The 17,187-nt window shown below is 37.0% G+C and overlaps 1 protein-coding gene across 4 annotated transcripts in view; it reads right to left on the bottom strand.

Moving 5' to 3' along the window:
- RANBP3L (RAN binding protein 3 like) overlaps positions 1 to 17,187 on the bottom strand; it is a 48,038-nt gene that overhangs the window by 4,607 nt on the left and 26,244 nt on the right. For 2 of the 4 annotated variants that reach the window (XM_024754644.1, XM_024754643.1), the window contains 7 exons: positions 12,845 to 12,984; positions 9,573 to 9,676; positions 8,389 to 8,473; positions 5,709 to 5,811; positions 5,230 to 5,360; positions 3,514 to 3,634; positions 1,718 to 1,860 (listed from right to left, as the gene is read on the bottom strand). In XM_024754644.1, the coding sequence (XP_024610412.1) occupies positions 1,718 to 1,860; positions 3,514 to 3,634; positions 5,230 to 5,360; positions 5,709 to 5,811; positions 8,389 to 8,473; positions 9,573 to 9,676; positions 12,845 to 12,984 (827 nt within the window). Of the gene's footprint in view, positions 1 to 1,717; positions 1,861 to 2,357; positions 2,536 to 3,513; positions 3,635 to 5,229; positions 5,361 to 5,708; positions 5,812 to 8,388; positions 8,474 to 9,572; positions 9,677 to 12,844; positions 12,985 to 13,341; positions 13,414 to 17,187 lie in introns of those variants that run through there. The other 2 variants (XM_024754642.1, XM_024754645.1) reach the window with 2 other exon arrangements.

A 17,187-nucleotide genomic window follows, 5' to 3' on the forward strand; every position in this document is an offset into this window, starting at 1 on the left:
AGCCAAATTCATTCAGATATTTTCATTCAAGAAATTCAGAACAAGAAGTAAAAGCACAATAATATATATATATATTTGGACAACAAATTTGCAATGCTTAAAAATAATTTCCAGGAAGTACCATAAGAAAATGCTGGTGAGAATGAAAATTGGCTCAGTCTTTCTGGAGATAAATGTGTCAAGACAAGTCAAAACCTTTTCCCAAGAGAATTAACATGTATGTACATAGAGAATTCCTTGCAGAATTTATAATAATGAACATAGTAAATTGCCTAAGTATTTAACAAAATGGGATTAATGGAATAAATTATGGTACATAATAGAACAGAATTTATTTTCACCTATAAAAGAATTCTTGAAGAATGAACTATTTAATAACAGAAAACACTCATTTTCATTGATAAGTGAAAAGGTTACATATGTGTATTTCACAATCAAATGTTAGCTGTTTAATCTTCTCAATCACTTTATAAAGTATATTATTATTGTCTTCCATTGGCAGATGAGTAAAATCAGGTTTAGGAGGGCTAAATAACTTGCCTGAAAGTCACGCCGTATGTACAGTATGGTACACATGTATATATGTACCCACACATACATGTATATACTAAAATGTAGTATAAGACCACAATGTTAACAGTGACCATCTCTGGGAGTGGAATTTTGGGTGATTTTTATTGCATTTTGTTTGCTAATATCCAAAAATTATCCTACAGTTTAAAAAGTCAGCATGGGCCAGATATTGAGCAGCAGAATCTAGTCATAGTTAAATCTAATCGAATCTAATCATAGTCTCAATCTCAGACAGGCTGCTTTACCCACTGAAAGACAGGGGCATCTGGTCTAGCAGAGTATCCAGTATTATCTCCCTAAATGGTAAACAGGGTTTAGACATCTTACTCTAAGATTTTAACACTCGACATCACTTATACCTAACAGTGCACCTACTGGTAGTTAATAAAACCTTTGGTTTTTCATCAGTGGGCTCTTGCCAACTTTTGTTTTTTCATTATTATATGGAAGCCAATTTACTTGTATTGTCATCTTCTACCTGAGTTGCTTAGATATTCAGTCTTCTCAAGTCTTCTGAGACTCGGCCTATGGGGGAAATCCAGCCTTTTTTCTCGCCTGATTCATGTCATCTCTGTCTTTTTTGCCTGGATCTTGTATTTGAGGTCAAGCATTCCTGCTGCCGGAACAGCTAAAGCTGTGCTCCCATCCTGTTACCTTGGAGACTGACTCATATCCAGAATTGGAATTTGCTATTGGACCGGTTGTTTTAATTTGCTAGCCCTGTGTTTTTCCATTTCTCACTGGTTCCTTTCCAGTGATTTCAAAGCCTCAATTTCAGCACTCAGTGTAAGCATCAGGGTGTGGATTCTGCTGGCCTCCTAGGAGCCAATCCTGACAGTAGTCTCTCTGGAATTTAGTAAGATGGTTGACATAATTTTAATAGTAAAGAAAAATGTAGGGGTTTGACAGCATATACCAATACAAATGTCTTGGGACCAGTACCAATTGACTGCTTTGAACTGTTGTTAATCTCTAAATTTCATGCAAAATTTAGGTCTTATATTAGACTGTAAACAACTATAATAAATGGCTGATTTTTTGCTAATGGTATAGGTTATTTTAATAAAATGAGAAAAACAAATGTGACTGCAGAGATCTATAAATATAGTAGGATAATCCTCTATCACTGAAATTTGTCACTTACCTGAATTAAAAACACTTTGATGTTATAGTCTTCTAAATCAGTAGCTGTTATTCGTAAATTTTTGTGGTTTGCTTTTTGAATCTCCATTTGAGCCCAGAGTTTACTATTGAGAATCAGCCTCAGGCTGCCTTGATTGTGCATAACTGAAATAGGAAGATGAATTTATCAGATTTTAGAACAGTTGATTCCTTAGCCTTTCAGAGGAATTTGCCATTTTGGAAAGCAAATAAATCTGGTAGTTGTTTTTCAGACTCTATTGTCACTACTAAATTGTAATTTAATTGACTAGATTATAATTTGGTTTCCAAATCGGGCTTTATTATGTTGGAGGACCTTTTTATTAGCTTAAATGCTAAAAATGCTATTTTTTTTAACTATAATATTAAAAAATGGTTAAATTTTAGAATTCCTTTGAGGACATAATGGTCTGAAGAATATTTACCCAAGAATTGTTTATAATGGAGAAAACTGAAACGAAAACTTTAAGCATTCAAAAAATGGAATTAGTTAAATAAATGATGGTACAGCTATTGAGGATATTATGAACTCATTAAGAATACTAAAGAAAGATAATGATTAATGTAGAAAGGTGACCATGGCATACTATGCAAAAGAAAAAATCAGGTTACAAAGTACTATAAACACCATTTATCACAAATTTTTCAATGTATTGTATACATTTATTGTATACAAAGTCCTTAAGAATATATTTTATTGACAGAAGCTAGCTACTACAGGAAGATAGGCCTATGAGTAATTTAACTTTTTTTCTTCTTGTCGATCCATATTTTCCGTCTTCTGTAATGGACATGTATTACCTGTATAATTAAAAGAAAAGTTGTTTTGTGCATTTTTTTGGCAAGTAGTGGAAGGAGTGAAATTAAACCAGAGTAGAAAACAGCTAATACCTGCCTTGGGAATGATAGTCAGATTATTTAGAAACCTGTTTGCCAGTGCTCCTAACTCTCATAGTCTGAATTCTATTCCTTACTCACTTGTTGAGATTGATATCTGAAACTCACCAGATATCCATTTACCAGCTTCTACTTGTGGTCTCCTCCACAAGATTTGACTACCCGATATTGACCAGTAAACCCATCCACCCCGGCCCAGATCTCTGCCTGTGCTTACTTTCAGTTTGGACCTCTGAACAATGCCCAGTGTGTCTTTTGGATGCCAGAAACCTCCTCAGGCTTTTGGTTTGGCTGACCAAATTCTGACCAGCACTCTGCCTGCAGGATTCAATAACCACACACCTTTATTTACTTGGAAATTGACCTCTCATCCCAACCCACACACTGTGTTTAGAATGCCAAGAATAAATGACAGGGCAAATATTCTCTTTTAGAAAAACGATTCCACTTCAAAAATAAATTCATCACATTCCTTTAAATAATAATGATTACTATTTAGGTGTTTGCTGGGCTCGGTCATAGGTGCTTTACGTGCATTATCTCACTGAATTCTCACACTCACTAAGTCATGGACTTCTATTATTTCCACGTTAAAGTGATGCAACTGGGGCAGAAGGAGAGTAAGTAATTTGTCCAAGGTCACCAGTTAGTAATGGAGCCAGAACTAGAACCTGTATAGTCTGACATCAGAGCCTACTTTAAATAGGAAGCTCCTATAGTACATTAAAAATAATATTGTTTAATTTACTGACAGCAGTCTAATTTATTGACAGCAGTCTAATAATTTATTGACACATAACACATCTCCAGAAAATGATGTGTACTTATATTGGAAAAATTTCCCTGAGAAATAGTGACTCGCTTTACAAAATGATTCCTTACTTAGTCTTGACTGGAATGTTCCACAATCACTGCTTGCTGTGTCATTCAGTCTCAAAGCTCCTCTGCCCCTTTCAATCCAGGACTGTGTTGTTTTGTTGAATATAAAAAGCTTGCAGTTGATCTAAAGGACAATTTTTTAAAATGTCAAAATATAGAAAACTTTTCAAAGTGATTTCTTTCCTATGCTATAACACTTTTATTTGTCTGATACTTTACCAGAATAACCTTTGTTAATGATTTCTAAGCCAGCTTTAAAATTTTACTTCGCTTCTGAAACAATACAGTTTTTGAATAGTTCAAACATTAAAAAGCAAAAAGATGTACAAAGTGAAAAGTAACCCCACCAACACTAGTTCCCCATCTACCAGTTTTCACCCCCTACAACAGGTAATCACTGTTGCTAATATTTTGTTTATCCTTCTAGAGATATTTGTATGTATATACATGCCAATATGTATATATTTTTCTCCTATTTTTTCTATAAAAATAGAATACCATATGGTAGAATACCATAAATACTTTCCACATCTTTCTTTTTCACTTAACAATATATTTGTATATACCAACTTATAAATTAAACAATGTTATTTGAATTATGTAATTTATCTGAAAGTTAAGGAATCATGGAATTATTGGTATGCTTTAAAAATTTTAGAAAATACAGCATCCGAACTAGCATGTGATACCACAGAGTACCATACTATAATTTAATTGCTTACCAGTGGTTCTCAAATACTACTATGTACAAGAATCACCTAGATGACTTGTTAAAAATATAGCATGTCAGGGCCTCACCCCTAGTGATTACTTCAGTGAATCTGGGATTAATCTGATCTGAGAGTTATGCTGTGAGACACACTTGTACAGTAAGTGTATCCGTAGATCAAGGGGGAAGAAAATAGGAATGAAGAGAGTTTGGGGTAAAACAGATGGAGAAAGGCTAAGGGAAATCTGTGCTTTGTTGAAAATGATTAAGTTGTAGTAATTACATTTTATATGCCTAGATTGACAGCTATACCACTCAACATTTGAATCCTAGGTGTGATACTATATACTACATCTGTGAAATTCTTGATTCATGTGAAATTCAAAACTTATTTAAAAGAACCTTTAGGATAAACAACAAGGTCCTACTGCATAGCACAGGGAGCTATATTCAATATTCTGAGATAAACCACAATGAAAAAGAATCTAAAAAAGAATGTATATATATGTATAACTGAGTCACTTTGCTGTACAGCAGAAATTAACACAACATTGTAAATCAGCCCTACTTCAATTTTATAAAAGGAACTTTTAAAGGGAAACAAAAAACCTTTTTATTATCTTGAACTGAAATCAATTCATCTTATCTGCATTTTTAACTTTCAGTGTAAATAGAATTTTAAATCATATGATAACAAATTATAAAAGCTGACATGAAAAGTGTAAAATACAGGTTGTTTTAAGGCAGGGTCCTTGGTTGTCTTCTTTCTAAGGGACTAATGGGCATGGTTGTAAAGACAGCAATCCATTTTCCTGCAAATTACACATATAAATGTAAGAATACAACAAAATATTGGTATAATCCTTGGAAGCCTGTAACATTTTTATTTAAGCATCTCAGTCTTTCTGAAAAGTATACTTCTGCCTTTATTTTTCAAGCTGTCTCTGCTAAGGGTAGCTTATTCCACACATGGAGGTGTGGCCAGGAAGAGCAATACATGAGGCACAGACCTTTAACACACTGTGTTCTGTCTCCTCCCCGGTTATGACATCAATTTTCTCCAGCAAACATTTTGGTGATGGTTTAGAAGAGAAAGCAGCAGCTGATTCAGTTAGGGGTATATTCTTAAGAGAGTCTGTTCCTGAGAGAAAATAGGGGGAAAGAACACATAAAACGCCCCATTTTCCCTACTGTGAAAGTTCTTTCTTGCCCCTGTTAACATGCATTTAGCCTTAGCTTTTTATAACAATGAGTGTTTCCAAAAACTCAAACTGCTTGAGTTGAGGCAGATCTCTTTAATGATCCCCCATATCATTAAGTCAAACAATTATTAAAGCTTATATATCATGTTTAGATGCTTTAATCTTCACCAAACATTTTAAAATACAGGGCTATTGTTTTTGTATTTTATAGATATTAAACAAATGACATGGAAAAACAGGAAGTACACCAGTTGAATCAGATGTTTTACAAGTGAAATAATTCTTACTTGAGTTTGGAGCGTTGATAGGAAATTTTAAAGTGAATTTGAATGGTTTTTCCTTGATGTATGAATCATTTTCAAGTTGAGGCTGAGTGAGTTTTTGAGTACCCTAAGTGGGGGAAAAAGATGTATTACTTAATTTTATCCCCATATATTTGCAGTAAGCCAAGAGATACTTTTGTTCTTCTCAGGGTGGCAAACAAACCCAAAAGCTCTGTTTTTGTTTTGGGCTCCTTTTGTGCTGAACAGAGAATTCCTCCCCATTATTAGAAGACCTTGGTTTTCCTCCCCATTATTAGAAGACCTTGGTTCTGATCTCAGCAAACAATCTAGTTACCACCAGCCTACTTCAGGTGGCATCTAGTTCCAGGGGCAATGGGAAAGCTTTTCGAGACCCAAAAGGAGGTAGTAGCTGTTCCATGCTACCACCACACCAACCTGATGCCTAGAGGGAGATGCAGCTGTTGTCACTTTTTCAAGGTATTTCGGTATTCTCAACAGTCCACTCTTTCTATCCAGTTCATTTAAAAAATTAAAAAGTTATCCAAAGAACCCACTAGCTGTCTCACATCATCACTACAGAAGGAATCCTAACTTCTCCTCTAAGACAATTTTTGCCAACAATCACTTTTAAGGCTGCGTACCTGGGGATTTGCACATGTGTTGTAATCAATGCCTGTGTGAAAAAAGACCAAGTAATTTCCATGCCATTTATAACCTCCTGTACAGCCCCCTGCATAGCTCCCTGCAGAACAGGGAGAATTGGACAATACTTCAGAACTTGGGTATATATCTTTTCCCTTACTAATTCAAGATTCTTTCACATTATTTAACTGGACATCAAGATAATCTGTTAAAATTGGTAGAGATGGGTGTAACTATTTCCATTTTAAGAAAACAGAAACTAAAGCACGGAAAGTTTAATGACTCACTCTTAAAAGCACATGGTCAGCAAACAAATCAAGAGGGCATCCTGGCCCCCAAATCACACAGCCACAGGATTACAGGATCAACTAGAGGACAAACACAGGTGATCTCTACAGCTCCTGCTATCCTAGCATGTTATCAGCTTAAGGAGACAGGAAGCTCAGGTTCCTTTGTAAGTCAAAGTTGAAGCACCCATAGGAAATGCACACAGGTACCTACCTCCTCACACCAAATCTGTAATTCCCACTGTAGTTCATTTGTATAGGTATCTCTCTCTTTCCCTTACTGGACTATAAATGTCTCTAGAGGACAGGGTCTTCTTTAGCTTTGCATAACCACTTACCCAGGTGGTTTTCAATCCTGGCTGTATATTCAAATCTCCTGACACCTGGCCTCACCCACGGAGATCCTGATCTAATTGGTTAGGGGAGATGGCCAGGCATAAGTCCTCTGAAGGCTCACCAGATGATTGTAATATGCCACCAAACTTGAGACCAATGCCAATGCTTTATATATCATGAGAACACAATCCATGTCTGTTAAATGAGTTGAATGTTAAAGTTGATCCCATGAGGTTTGAAGAGTATTTTATTTGTGTCTGTGACATCTTACAGAAGCTGCGACTAATCTAGAATAAATGTGCCTAAATATATTTCCTGGAAGTTGGTCCATTCTGGTTCAGATCCAAAGGTGTGGGTCAACAGCTCTAGGATTGCTGGAGCTGACCTTCATCTTGGGAGTGGCGGAAGGGTGCCTCAAAGCTGAGAAGCTGTGATACTTCTCTTGGAATTGGGGTTAAGCCTGAGGCAGGTGTAGAATAAGCTAGATCTTAAAAGTAACTGATTTGTGAAAGCCCTTAAAATCTTGGAATAAACAGGCCTCATGAGTTGGTGGTCCTTTTGTTATTCTGAGCCCTTGCACAGGTTTTAAAATCTGTACATCCTCCGTGGGATTCTTCATGTAACTAATAGCCCTGAGACAAGCTAGCTTCCTTGTCTTGTCTCAGCCAAGATTCTGGTCTGGGTGAAAGTGGAAAGAGTATAAAGATGTGTTGGACCAGATAAAACCATGGGCACATTTGCTGCACAGCTTCCACTTGGCTGTATAATTCCCCACTGTAGATCATGCTCTGTTTTAGAAACGTGCCCTGTGGAGGACAGAGCAGCGACTGCCTCACGTAGGAGGATGCTCAGTATTAATTAAGGATGATGGTAATAATAATCAGGGGGTTCCACTTGGCAAGTACATTCTCCTAGGCAAGTAAAAGACTATGATCTTCCTCTTACAGCCAGCGAAAAAAGTTATAATAATGCTTTTCAGTGTAAAATCTTGAAGGGGAAAGTTGTGGTTAATGAGAAAAATTTGGCAAATGATTTTAAATGCATCTTGTTATAAAAAATGCTATTGAAAAACTGTATTAAAATATCATGACCAGTTGAGTTTATCTAACTATTGCAGACAGTTCTGGGATTTCCTTGGGTACCTCTGGTTTAATGCAAGTCAAAGAAGTATTTAGTATTTCTTATCAGTAATAATGTTATAATTATACAATTCCCTTCCTCTGTGGTTCTTGTCTATTATTTTAACAACTAGAACTTGCTTCCCAGGAGAACCTTTCCAGTTAAAGATAGGAAATGTGCCTTTGAACTCAGGAGTTAAAAAGTATGCTCCAATTTAACATTGTCTTAATTAATTTGCCTTCAGAAATTTGAAGTGACAGCTCTCTATATAATAATAGAAACATTTACCAAAATCTTACCAAAACTCTTTCTACCATGTTTTCTCCAAAAACGAAATCAGAACTGCAGCTTTTAAAAGAATACTTATCTTCATTTGGTTGACATCTAAGGAAAAGAAATAAGCATTTGCTATTTTAAATATAGTAGCAATGAATATAGCCATTTTAAACCTTAGCACATGAAATAATCAGATGATTTAATAGATTTATGTAAAGCATAAAGACATCTGCTAACTTTTGTTTATCTGAAGTTAATGAGAAATGATGGAAAAATTGAGATAGGTACTTCCAGGGATCCTATTCAAAATATTTGACGGCTGTTACAGCACTGGCCAAGACCAGTCCAAACAGGCTGTGTGATCAACAGGGGAGCTGCCCAGCCCTTATCTTTGTGCTTTTCCAGCACTGACTCGTCTCCAGTCTCCAGTCTCCACTCTCCTCTTCCCCAACTGGCCAATGCTTTTAGCGATCCAAGGTGTCAGGGCAAAAGCAAAGCCAACCTATCTTCTCACTTATACTTGAGTGTGCAGTGGCTTAATTTGGTTTTTCCCTCCCAGAAACTCTTTTTTTAGTGTTTTAAGTGTTTTGCATAATGAGAAACTCAAAGACATGCAGCCCTCTGTTTGTTGACAGATGGACTCTGGGATCCCTGTTGCATCCCCAGTGAGCACAGTAGGTAAGGGCTGAGGTACCTGCTGGGCCCTAATCGCGAGTCCAGAATGTCCACGGCTAGTTGTAATCTTCTCTCAGATCAAACATGCCCTCATCACTGGTGATGCTAGTAAATATTAACTTTCACTTTGCATATTTCTACTGCTTTCTTTGTTGTCTATCCAACCTATGTTAATAAATAATAATGCCAGCAATAATTTAAAAGAGGGGAAAGAAAGAATGCCATGGAAAGGTTAATCTATTAGCCAATAATTAATGCCTAACTAAATAAAAATTTAGCTGTACCTATTTGAAACATACTTACCCAAGTCAACAAGACAATAGAGATGATCCAATATCAATATGATAATATTTAAATATTAGAGATGTTTTAAAACACATTTTAAATTTGTATATTTATAAAATCTCCTTTCAAACAGAAATCTTGACATTTTATCTGTACAATGTCCGAACCTTTTTTCCCGGAAATGGTTATAATGATAAAAGAAAGCAAGAATGAAAGAACACCACCTGTTTCCCCATCACTAACTTACCCTACTGATGTAGGACCTAAAAAATTCTGGTTAGTAGACAGCTGGACTGAAATTCTGGCACTTGGTAAATTTTCACTTAGCAAATAGGAGTTCTCCTCACAAATCTGAAAGAAAAAAATGCATCAAAAAGTTCATTTAAACTGCCTTACTAGATATATTAATGTGTTGAAAACTTACTTTGTTCAAGTACTACCCTAAACATTTTATATACATTATTTCATACGCTCCTCAGAACAACTCTATACACTTTGTACTTCTATTATACACATTTTACAGGTAAGTAAACTGACCTAACAAGCTTAAATAATGGGGGCAGGCCTGGGCAACAAGGAAAGGGGACTGATATTCGAGCCTGGGTCTGCCTGACACCAGACTGAGCGGGAACATTCAGAAATCCCACCTCCTTTTGTTACTCTTACCCCTTTAGCCAAGTGGAGTTAATTCTCATTTCTAGATTAGTAAATATCTTTCAGGACTATTTAATCCCTGGAAACACCCTAAGAGCTTCACCATCATGGCCACCCAGTGCGAGAGAAAACTCCATCTCTTCCTCTAGAAACTTCCGACTGGTAACTAAATCAGTTAGTTACTCCATCTGATGTGTATATACATATGCACCTTACCTGCATTAATGTATAAATGAAGGAGTGAGCAGTTTTAGAACTGGAAGGAGCCTCTATCTGTTATCTAATCTAGTGTCCTCAGTGTTTTGTGGACACATCCCTTCCTCCACCAGGGATTTTCAAAGATGTTGCAGGGACTTCCTATCTTTAAAGGTAAATGGGGTCTGTTTCCACTTTAATTTTATATCAATCAATAAAAATAATTTTGAGTATTTTTCCCTTTGTAACAGAACTTGAGAGCTGAGAAATATGTGTCAAGAGAGTATGTGCCATTGGTTAGCAAAGATCAAAGTACATGCTTATGACTCAGTCACTCAGATGATGTATCTCAGCCAAAATGGTAGTTTTTAACTCTATGTTGGTTGAGATAGTTGTTATTTGGCATATATTATTTGAATTACATGCAATAAGTGACCAAAATTAATGACAGGATGAATGAAAATTGCTCTAATTTTGATATACAAGTTAATAAAGATCATAAAAACAAGTGTTCTGTAAAATTCACCTACAGATAATTCTTACTAGATCTATAAATTATAACATTTTGTCAGAATTCTGACATAGCATCTTTTTTTTTAATTTTTTAATTTAATTTAATTTTTTTATATAGCAGGTTCATATTAATTATCCATTTGACATAGCATCTTATATATAGTTTGTCTTGAGACCTTCAGAAATCATCATTCAATGGAGAAAATTCAATGATGGGCATATCCAGTTAGGCTTTTCACTTATTAGGAATAAGTTCTATTTATGCCCTTAATAAGTTATTCAAGAAGAAATGCTTATAAACAATAGCCTGAAAATTTATCTTATGCTTTGTTTTTATTTATTTATTTATTTTTGCGTTATGCGGGCCTCTCACTGTTGTGGCTTCTCCCATTGCGGAGCACAGGCTCCGGACGCGCAGGCTCAGTGGCCATGGCTCACGGGCCCAGCCGCTCCGCGGCACGTGGGATCCTCCCGGACCGGGGCACGAACCTGCGTCCCCTGCATCGGCAGGCGGACTCTCTACCACTGCGCCACCAGGGAAGCCCCCTTTAGTTTTATTTTGTTACAGATTTTATTTTAAATACATGCAATGTAGGATTTCAAAAAATCATGGCAAAAATAAATGTTGACCGACTTTTGACGTAATGTGTAATAAAAATTTTAATCTATAATTTATAGAACATGCCATTCCAAAATCAAAAGCAATGTAATAACATTTTAGAAATTAGTTAACACATAATACTTTTTCTTACATACTTTAAAACAAATTAAACAACATGTATCACTCCTTAAATAGGTAAAGAATTTATGTAATATAGTGATGATTATATTTAAGTGAAAATGTTTAATAAAATACTGATTTGAAATTTTAAAATATGTTATACCTAAAAGTCACATCATATATCATGCATAAATGATGAAATGATTTTTAAAATTCATAATGGGTCTCATTAAATCATGTCTTAACAAAGAAAAAGATTTGGAAATATAAAAATGATGGTAGGGCTTCCCTGGGGGCGCAGTGGTTGAGAGTCCGCCTGCCGATGCAGGGGACACGGGTTCGTGCCCCAGTCCGGGAAGATCCCACATGCGGCGGAGCGGCTAGGCCCGTGAGCCATGGCCACTGAGCCTGTGCGTCCGGAGCCTGTGCAACCGAGTTCAATTCCCTCACTTCACTGATAAAAAAGAGAAGGTTGGGTGCTTTGTCTAAGAATGCAAACACAGTTAGATAGCAGTAAAGGTAGGATTAGTACCAATCAGATTATTTTCACTGAATTGATTAAATGATTCGTATTTTAACACATCCATGTGTCAATGAAAACACAGTTAAATAGCAGTAAAGGTAGGATTAGTACCAATTGGATTACTTTCACTGAATTGATTAAATGATTGGTATTTTAACACTTGCATGTGTCACTGTCCTCATGTTCAGTCTGGGAAAAAAGCCAAAACCAGCTGATCAACCCTCAGTAGTTTAGCTGGAAGCAAATTCCACCCTGTTGATCCTGTGTTCCCTTCCTCTCAAGTGTCTGCTTCTGGAAGACACAGATAGAACTATAGCAACAGAATATCCCCAAGCCCATATCTGCATGGCCTGAGTAAAATGAATATCTCCTGAGAAAGGCCCACAGCAAGTGATTCAGTTGGAAGAGAGAAATTGTTTCTGTCTCCAGAGGCTTCCCAAGCCCTCCCAATTACACTGTGGAGGTAGTTCGTTACTCCTGTTTCCATGAAGATGGGTCTGGAAGGGAAGCCACACTAGCATGTCCACCAGTTGAAGATACAAAAAAAATCCCTTTCCTTTTTTTGACATCTGACTCCTGGCCCCTGCCACCGCATTGCTCCCTTATTCTCACATGGGATCAATGCACCAGAACAAGACCCCAAGGGTCCCCACTACACAGGACTCAGCTTTACAGCTTAGGAGATAACACAAGACTTGTTCCCGGGAGCAACCCTCCAGTTTAAGAGGACAAGTTTAATAAGGTTACTGAGGGCTTTTGGCTATCTTGTCCAGCTGTTTTTCTAGCCTGGTAGCTGCTTCAGCAACAGAACAAAGGTCAGGCAGCCCCTAATTCCAGATATGGGGGCCCACAACAGTCTACCAAAAGAAGGATGGAGAATTGAGGTCAGTCCTACCATAGGAGGTTTTCTTACCTTATTTTTGTTTTTTTCTCTACTCTTGCAGGATTCCAACACATCGTGTCCAAATGCTTTTCTTACTTTTATACACTTTTGAGCTTGAGGTGGCTGCAAGATAGCAGGTCTTAGAACATGTTCAGAATGTTTCACAGGACCTTAAAAGAACAGAATGAAAGGGACAATATATCTTTAGTGAAATACTTTTCCTCTCTATTTTTTTTACTAATTTAATGCTAATTTTCTAAAGTCATGATTAAACGAGGGGTTAATGTTAACTAATCAAAGTCAAAATAGCCAGTGAGCTGCCTGGTACTTTCTTCCTGCCTACTTTTAACCCAGTAACTATTCATTTTGATCATGGGACTTAGCTTACCAAATGCTTTCCTTCATGTTTTGTCACTCAACCACCATACCACCATACACACACACAGAGATTAAGATATGGATGATAAAACAAAATTGATGATAAAACAAAATTTCTGAGGTTCTTGTAATAAAGAGAAGCTACATACCTTGTTCTGCACTGTTCATATCAACATTCCTTTGCACAAAAGTTGATGTCATAAAAACATTGTTTTTCTTCACTGTAAAAAACATGTTTACAAACATTTTTAAACCTATAGTCAGTTTCTACTGTTTTTAACGGTCTTGCACCGAACTCACCAGTAGATGTCGCTGTTGGCACTAACAGAGTAGTAGGCAGTGCTCATGAGAGCACTGATTCTGCTCAAAAAGTGTGATGGCAAGATGAGTTTCGCTAGTCTTTTTACTCAGAAAAATAAGTGAAAATTAGGTCGCAAGTGAAATAGACAGTTTTCTTTAGAATCATGAAATTGAATACTGAGAGAAATTCTACAGATTATAAACTCTGAATTGGTAGTGAACCATCTGTGTGCATTAATATATATTTCTTATAGAATGTTACAAAATTGTTAGCAAATTCTGCCCCTTCCCCACTCTTTAATGATACCCGAAGAGAGAAGTAAAGATGACCATTACTCTAGGCCATTTTTCTGTGAAGTGAATTGATGGGATAAGACTGTGGTCTTGGCTGCAAGAACAGAATTATAGGCATACCAAAGAGATATTGCTGATTGGGATCCAGACCACTGCAATAAAATGAGTATCACAATAAAGTGAGTCACACAAATTCTTTGGTTTCCCAGTGCATATAGAAGTTACATTTACACTATACTGTAGTCTGTTAAGTGTGCAATAGCAATATATGTATCTTAATTTAAAAATACTTTATTGCTAAAAAAATGCTAACCATCATGTGAACCTTCAGAGGGTCATAATCTTTCGGCTGGGGGAGGGTCTTGCCTCAGTGTCTGTGGCTGCTGACTGATCAGGCTGGTGGTTGCTGAAGGCTGGGGTGACCGTGGCAATGTCTTAACATAAGACAACAGTGAAGTTTGCAGCATCAGTTGACTTTTCCTTTCACGAATGATTTCTGTAGCATGCAATGCTGTTTGATAATATTTTACTCACAGAACTTCTTTCAAAATTGGAGTCAGTCCCCTCAAACCCCCAACTAAGTTTATTCTAAATCCTTTATTGTCATTTCAACAACCTTTGCAGCATCTTCACCAGGACTAGATGAGCAGGAAACCACTTTCTTTGCTCATCCATGAGAAGCAGCTCCTCATCTGTTCAAGTTTTATCATCAGATTGCAGCAATTCAGCCACATCTTCAGGCTCCACGTCTAATTCTAGTTCTCTTGCTATTTCCACCACATCTGTACTTATTCCTCCACTGAAGTCTGGAACCCCTCAAAGTCATCCATGAGGGTTGGAATCAGCTTCTTCCAAACTCCTGTGAATGTTGATATTTTGACCTCTTCCCATGAATTACAAATGTTCTTAACAGCAGCTAGAATGGTGAGTCCTTTCCAGAAGGTTTGCAAATGCTTTGTCCAGATCCATCAGAGGAATCACTACCTATGGCAGCTATAGCCTTACAAAATGTACTTCTTTTTTTTTTTTTTTTTTTTTTAATTTATTTATTTGCTTGCTCTGGGTCTTAGTTGCAGCAGGTGGGCTCTTTAGTTGTAGCTCACGGGCTCCTTGGTTGTGGCATGCGAACTCTTAGTTGCAGCATGCATGTGGGATCTAGTTCCCTGACCAGGGATCAAACGCAGGCCCCCTGCATTGCGAGCACGGAGTCTTAATCACTGTGCCACCAGGGAAGTCCCTAAAATGTACTTCTTAAATAAGAAGACTTGAATGTCAAAATGACTCCTTGATCCATGGGGTGAAAAGTGGATGTTGTGTTAGCAGGCATGAATGACATTAATCTTGTTTTACATCTCCATCAGAGCTCTTGAGTGACCAGATATATTGTCACTGAACAGTAATATTTTGAAAGGAACCTTTTTCTGAGCAGTAGGTCACAACAGTGGGCTTAAAATATTCAGCAAACCATATTGTAAACAGGTGTGCCATCATCCAGGCTTTGTTTTTCCATTTATAAGACACAGGCAGAGTAGATTTATCATAATTCTTAAGGGCCCTAAATTTTCAGAATGCTAAATAAGCACTGGCTTCTATTTAAAGTCTCCAGCTGCATTAGTCCCTAACAAGAGAGTCAGCCTGTCCTTTGAAACTTTGAGGCCAGGCATTGACTTCTCCTCTCTAGCTATGAAAAGCCCTAGATGGCATTTTCTTCTAGTATAAGGCTGTTTCATCTACATTGAGTATCTGTTGTTTAGGGTAGTCACTTTCATTAATGACCTGAGCTAGATCTTCTGGATAACTTGCTGCAGCTTCTGCATCAGCACTTGCTGCTTCACCTTGCACACTTATGTTATGGAGACGGCTGCTTTCCTTCAACCTCATGAACCAACCTCTGCTAGCTTCAGACTTTTCTTTTGCAGATTCCTCAACTCTCTCAGCCCTTACAGAACTGAAAAGAGTCAGGGCCTTGTTCTTGATTAAGCTTTGGCTTGAAGGAATATTGTGGGTGGTTTGATCTTCTCTCCAGACCACTAGAACTTTCTCCATATCAGCAATAAGTCTGTTTCACTTTCTTATCATTCATGTGTTCACTGGAGTAGCACTTTCAATTTCCTTCAGGAACTTTTCCTTCACAGTCACATATTTGCTAACCGTTCGGTGCAAGAGGCCTAGTTTTTGGCCTATCTTGGCTTTAGACATGCCTTTCTCACGGAACTTAATCATTTCTAACTTTTGATTTAAAGTGAGAGACATGTGACTCTTCCTTTCACTCAAACACTTAGAGGCCACTATAAGGTTATTAACTGGCCTAATTTCAATATTGCTGTATCTCAGGGAATAGGGAGGCCTGAGAAGAGGGAGAGGGATGGGGGAGCAGGCTGGTTGGTGGAGCAGTCAACATGCACATTTATTAAGTTGGCCATCATGACTTATATGGTCGTGGTTTAAGTGTCCCCCCAAAATTACTATTACAGTAGTAACATCTAAGATCACAGATCACCATAACAGGTATAATAATATTGAAAATGTTTGAAATATTGTGAGAATTACCAAAATATGACACAGAGACACAAGGCAAGCAAATGCTGTTGGAAAAGTGGCATCCATAGACTTCCCTGAGGTATGGTTGCCACAAACTTTCAATTTGTAAAAAATGCAGTATCTGTGAAGTTCAATAAAACGAGGTATGTCTGTACTACACATCTCAGAGATCACCTCTTGGTTGCAAATCGCAGAAATAGCAACCTTTGAGTGTTGGATTAAAGGAGATGAGAAAAGAATAAGGATTGCTTCTTCAAAGTATTATAAATGTTGGGGTAGAATAGCTTCTCTAATTCAAAGTTCAATTACATGGTTTTTATGATCTTTATTATTATAAAGTAACACTGAATGGGCCATTTAAAATTGTACTATTTGTCTCCATTCCAACAGCGCCAAGATTCTGCGCAACATAAAATGGGATGTGCTTGGTAATATCAGTGGCTTTTTTATTCATTCTTTTTGTATGTGTGTCTGATTTTTAGAAAATGAATTGAAGCAGTTTTCCAGATAATTTAAAGCCATCCCTTTACTTTATGCACAAATACAATAAAACAAATCCTCTGGGATTAAGACCCCTGTTCCTCTTAATGTCTGTAACTTGTCAGGCACATATAGATGGAGCTTATTGAACTAGAACCTGTCTCTTCTGTATGTGAAAGGTGTCTGACCATATTGTTGCTCAGTCACGCTTGGAATTGTTAATAAGAATATAAATTCATTAGTTTGAAAACTCTGTGGTTCCTGGGTAGAATCTGCTAAAAGGAAGTGAATAGTTCGTATTTTCTGTTTCTTGTGGTAAGCTTAACTCGGAAAAGGCAGTTGGTTGTTCAGTAGAAACAAAAATATACAAGACTACAAAT

The sequence above is a fragment of the Neophocaena asiaeorientalis genome, unplaced genomic scaffold (assembly GCF_003031525.2).
Source record: "Neophocaena asiaeorientalis asiaeorientalis breed wild unplaced genomic scaffold, Neophocaena_asiaeorientalis_V1.1 scaffold229, whole genome shotgun sequence".
Classification (NCBI taxonomy): Eukaryota; Metazoa; Chordata; class Mammalia; order Artiodactyla; family Phocoenidae; genus Neophocaena; species Neophocaena asiaeorientalis.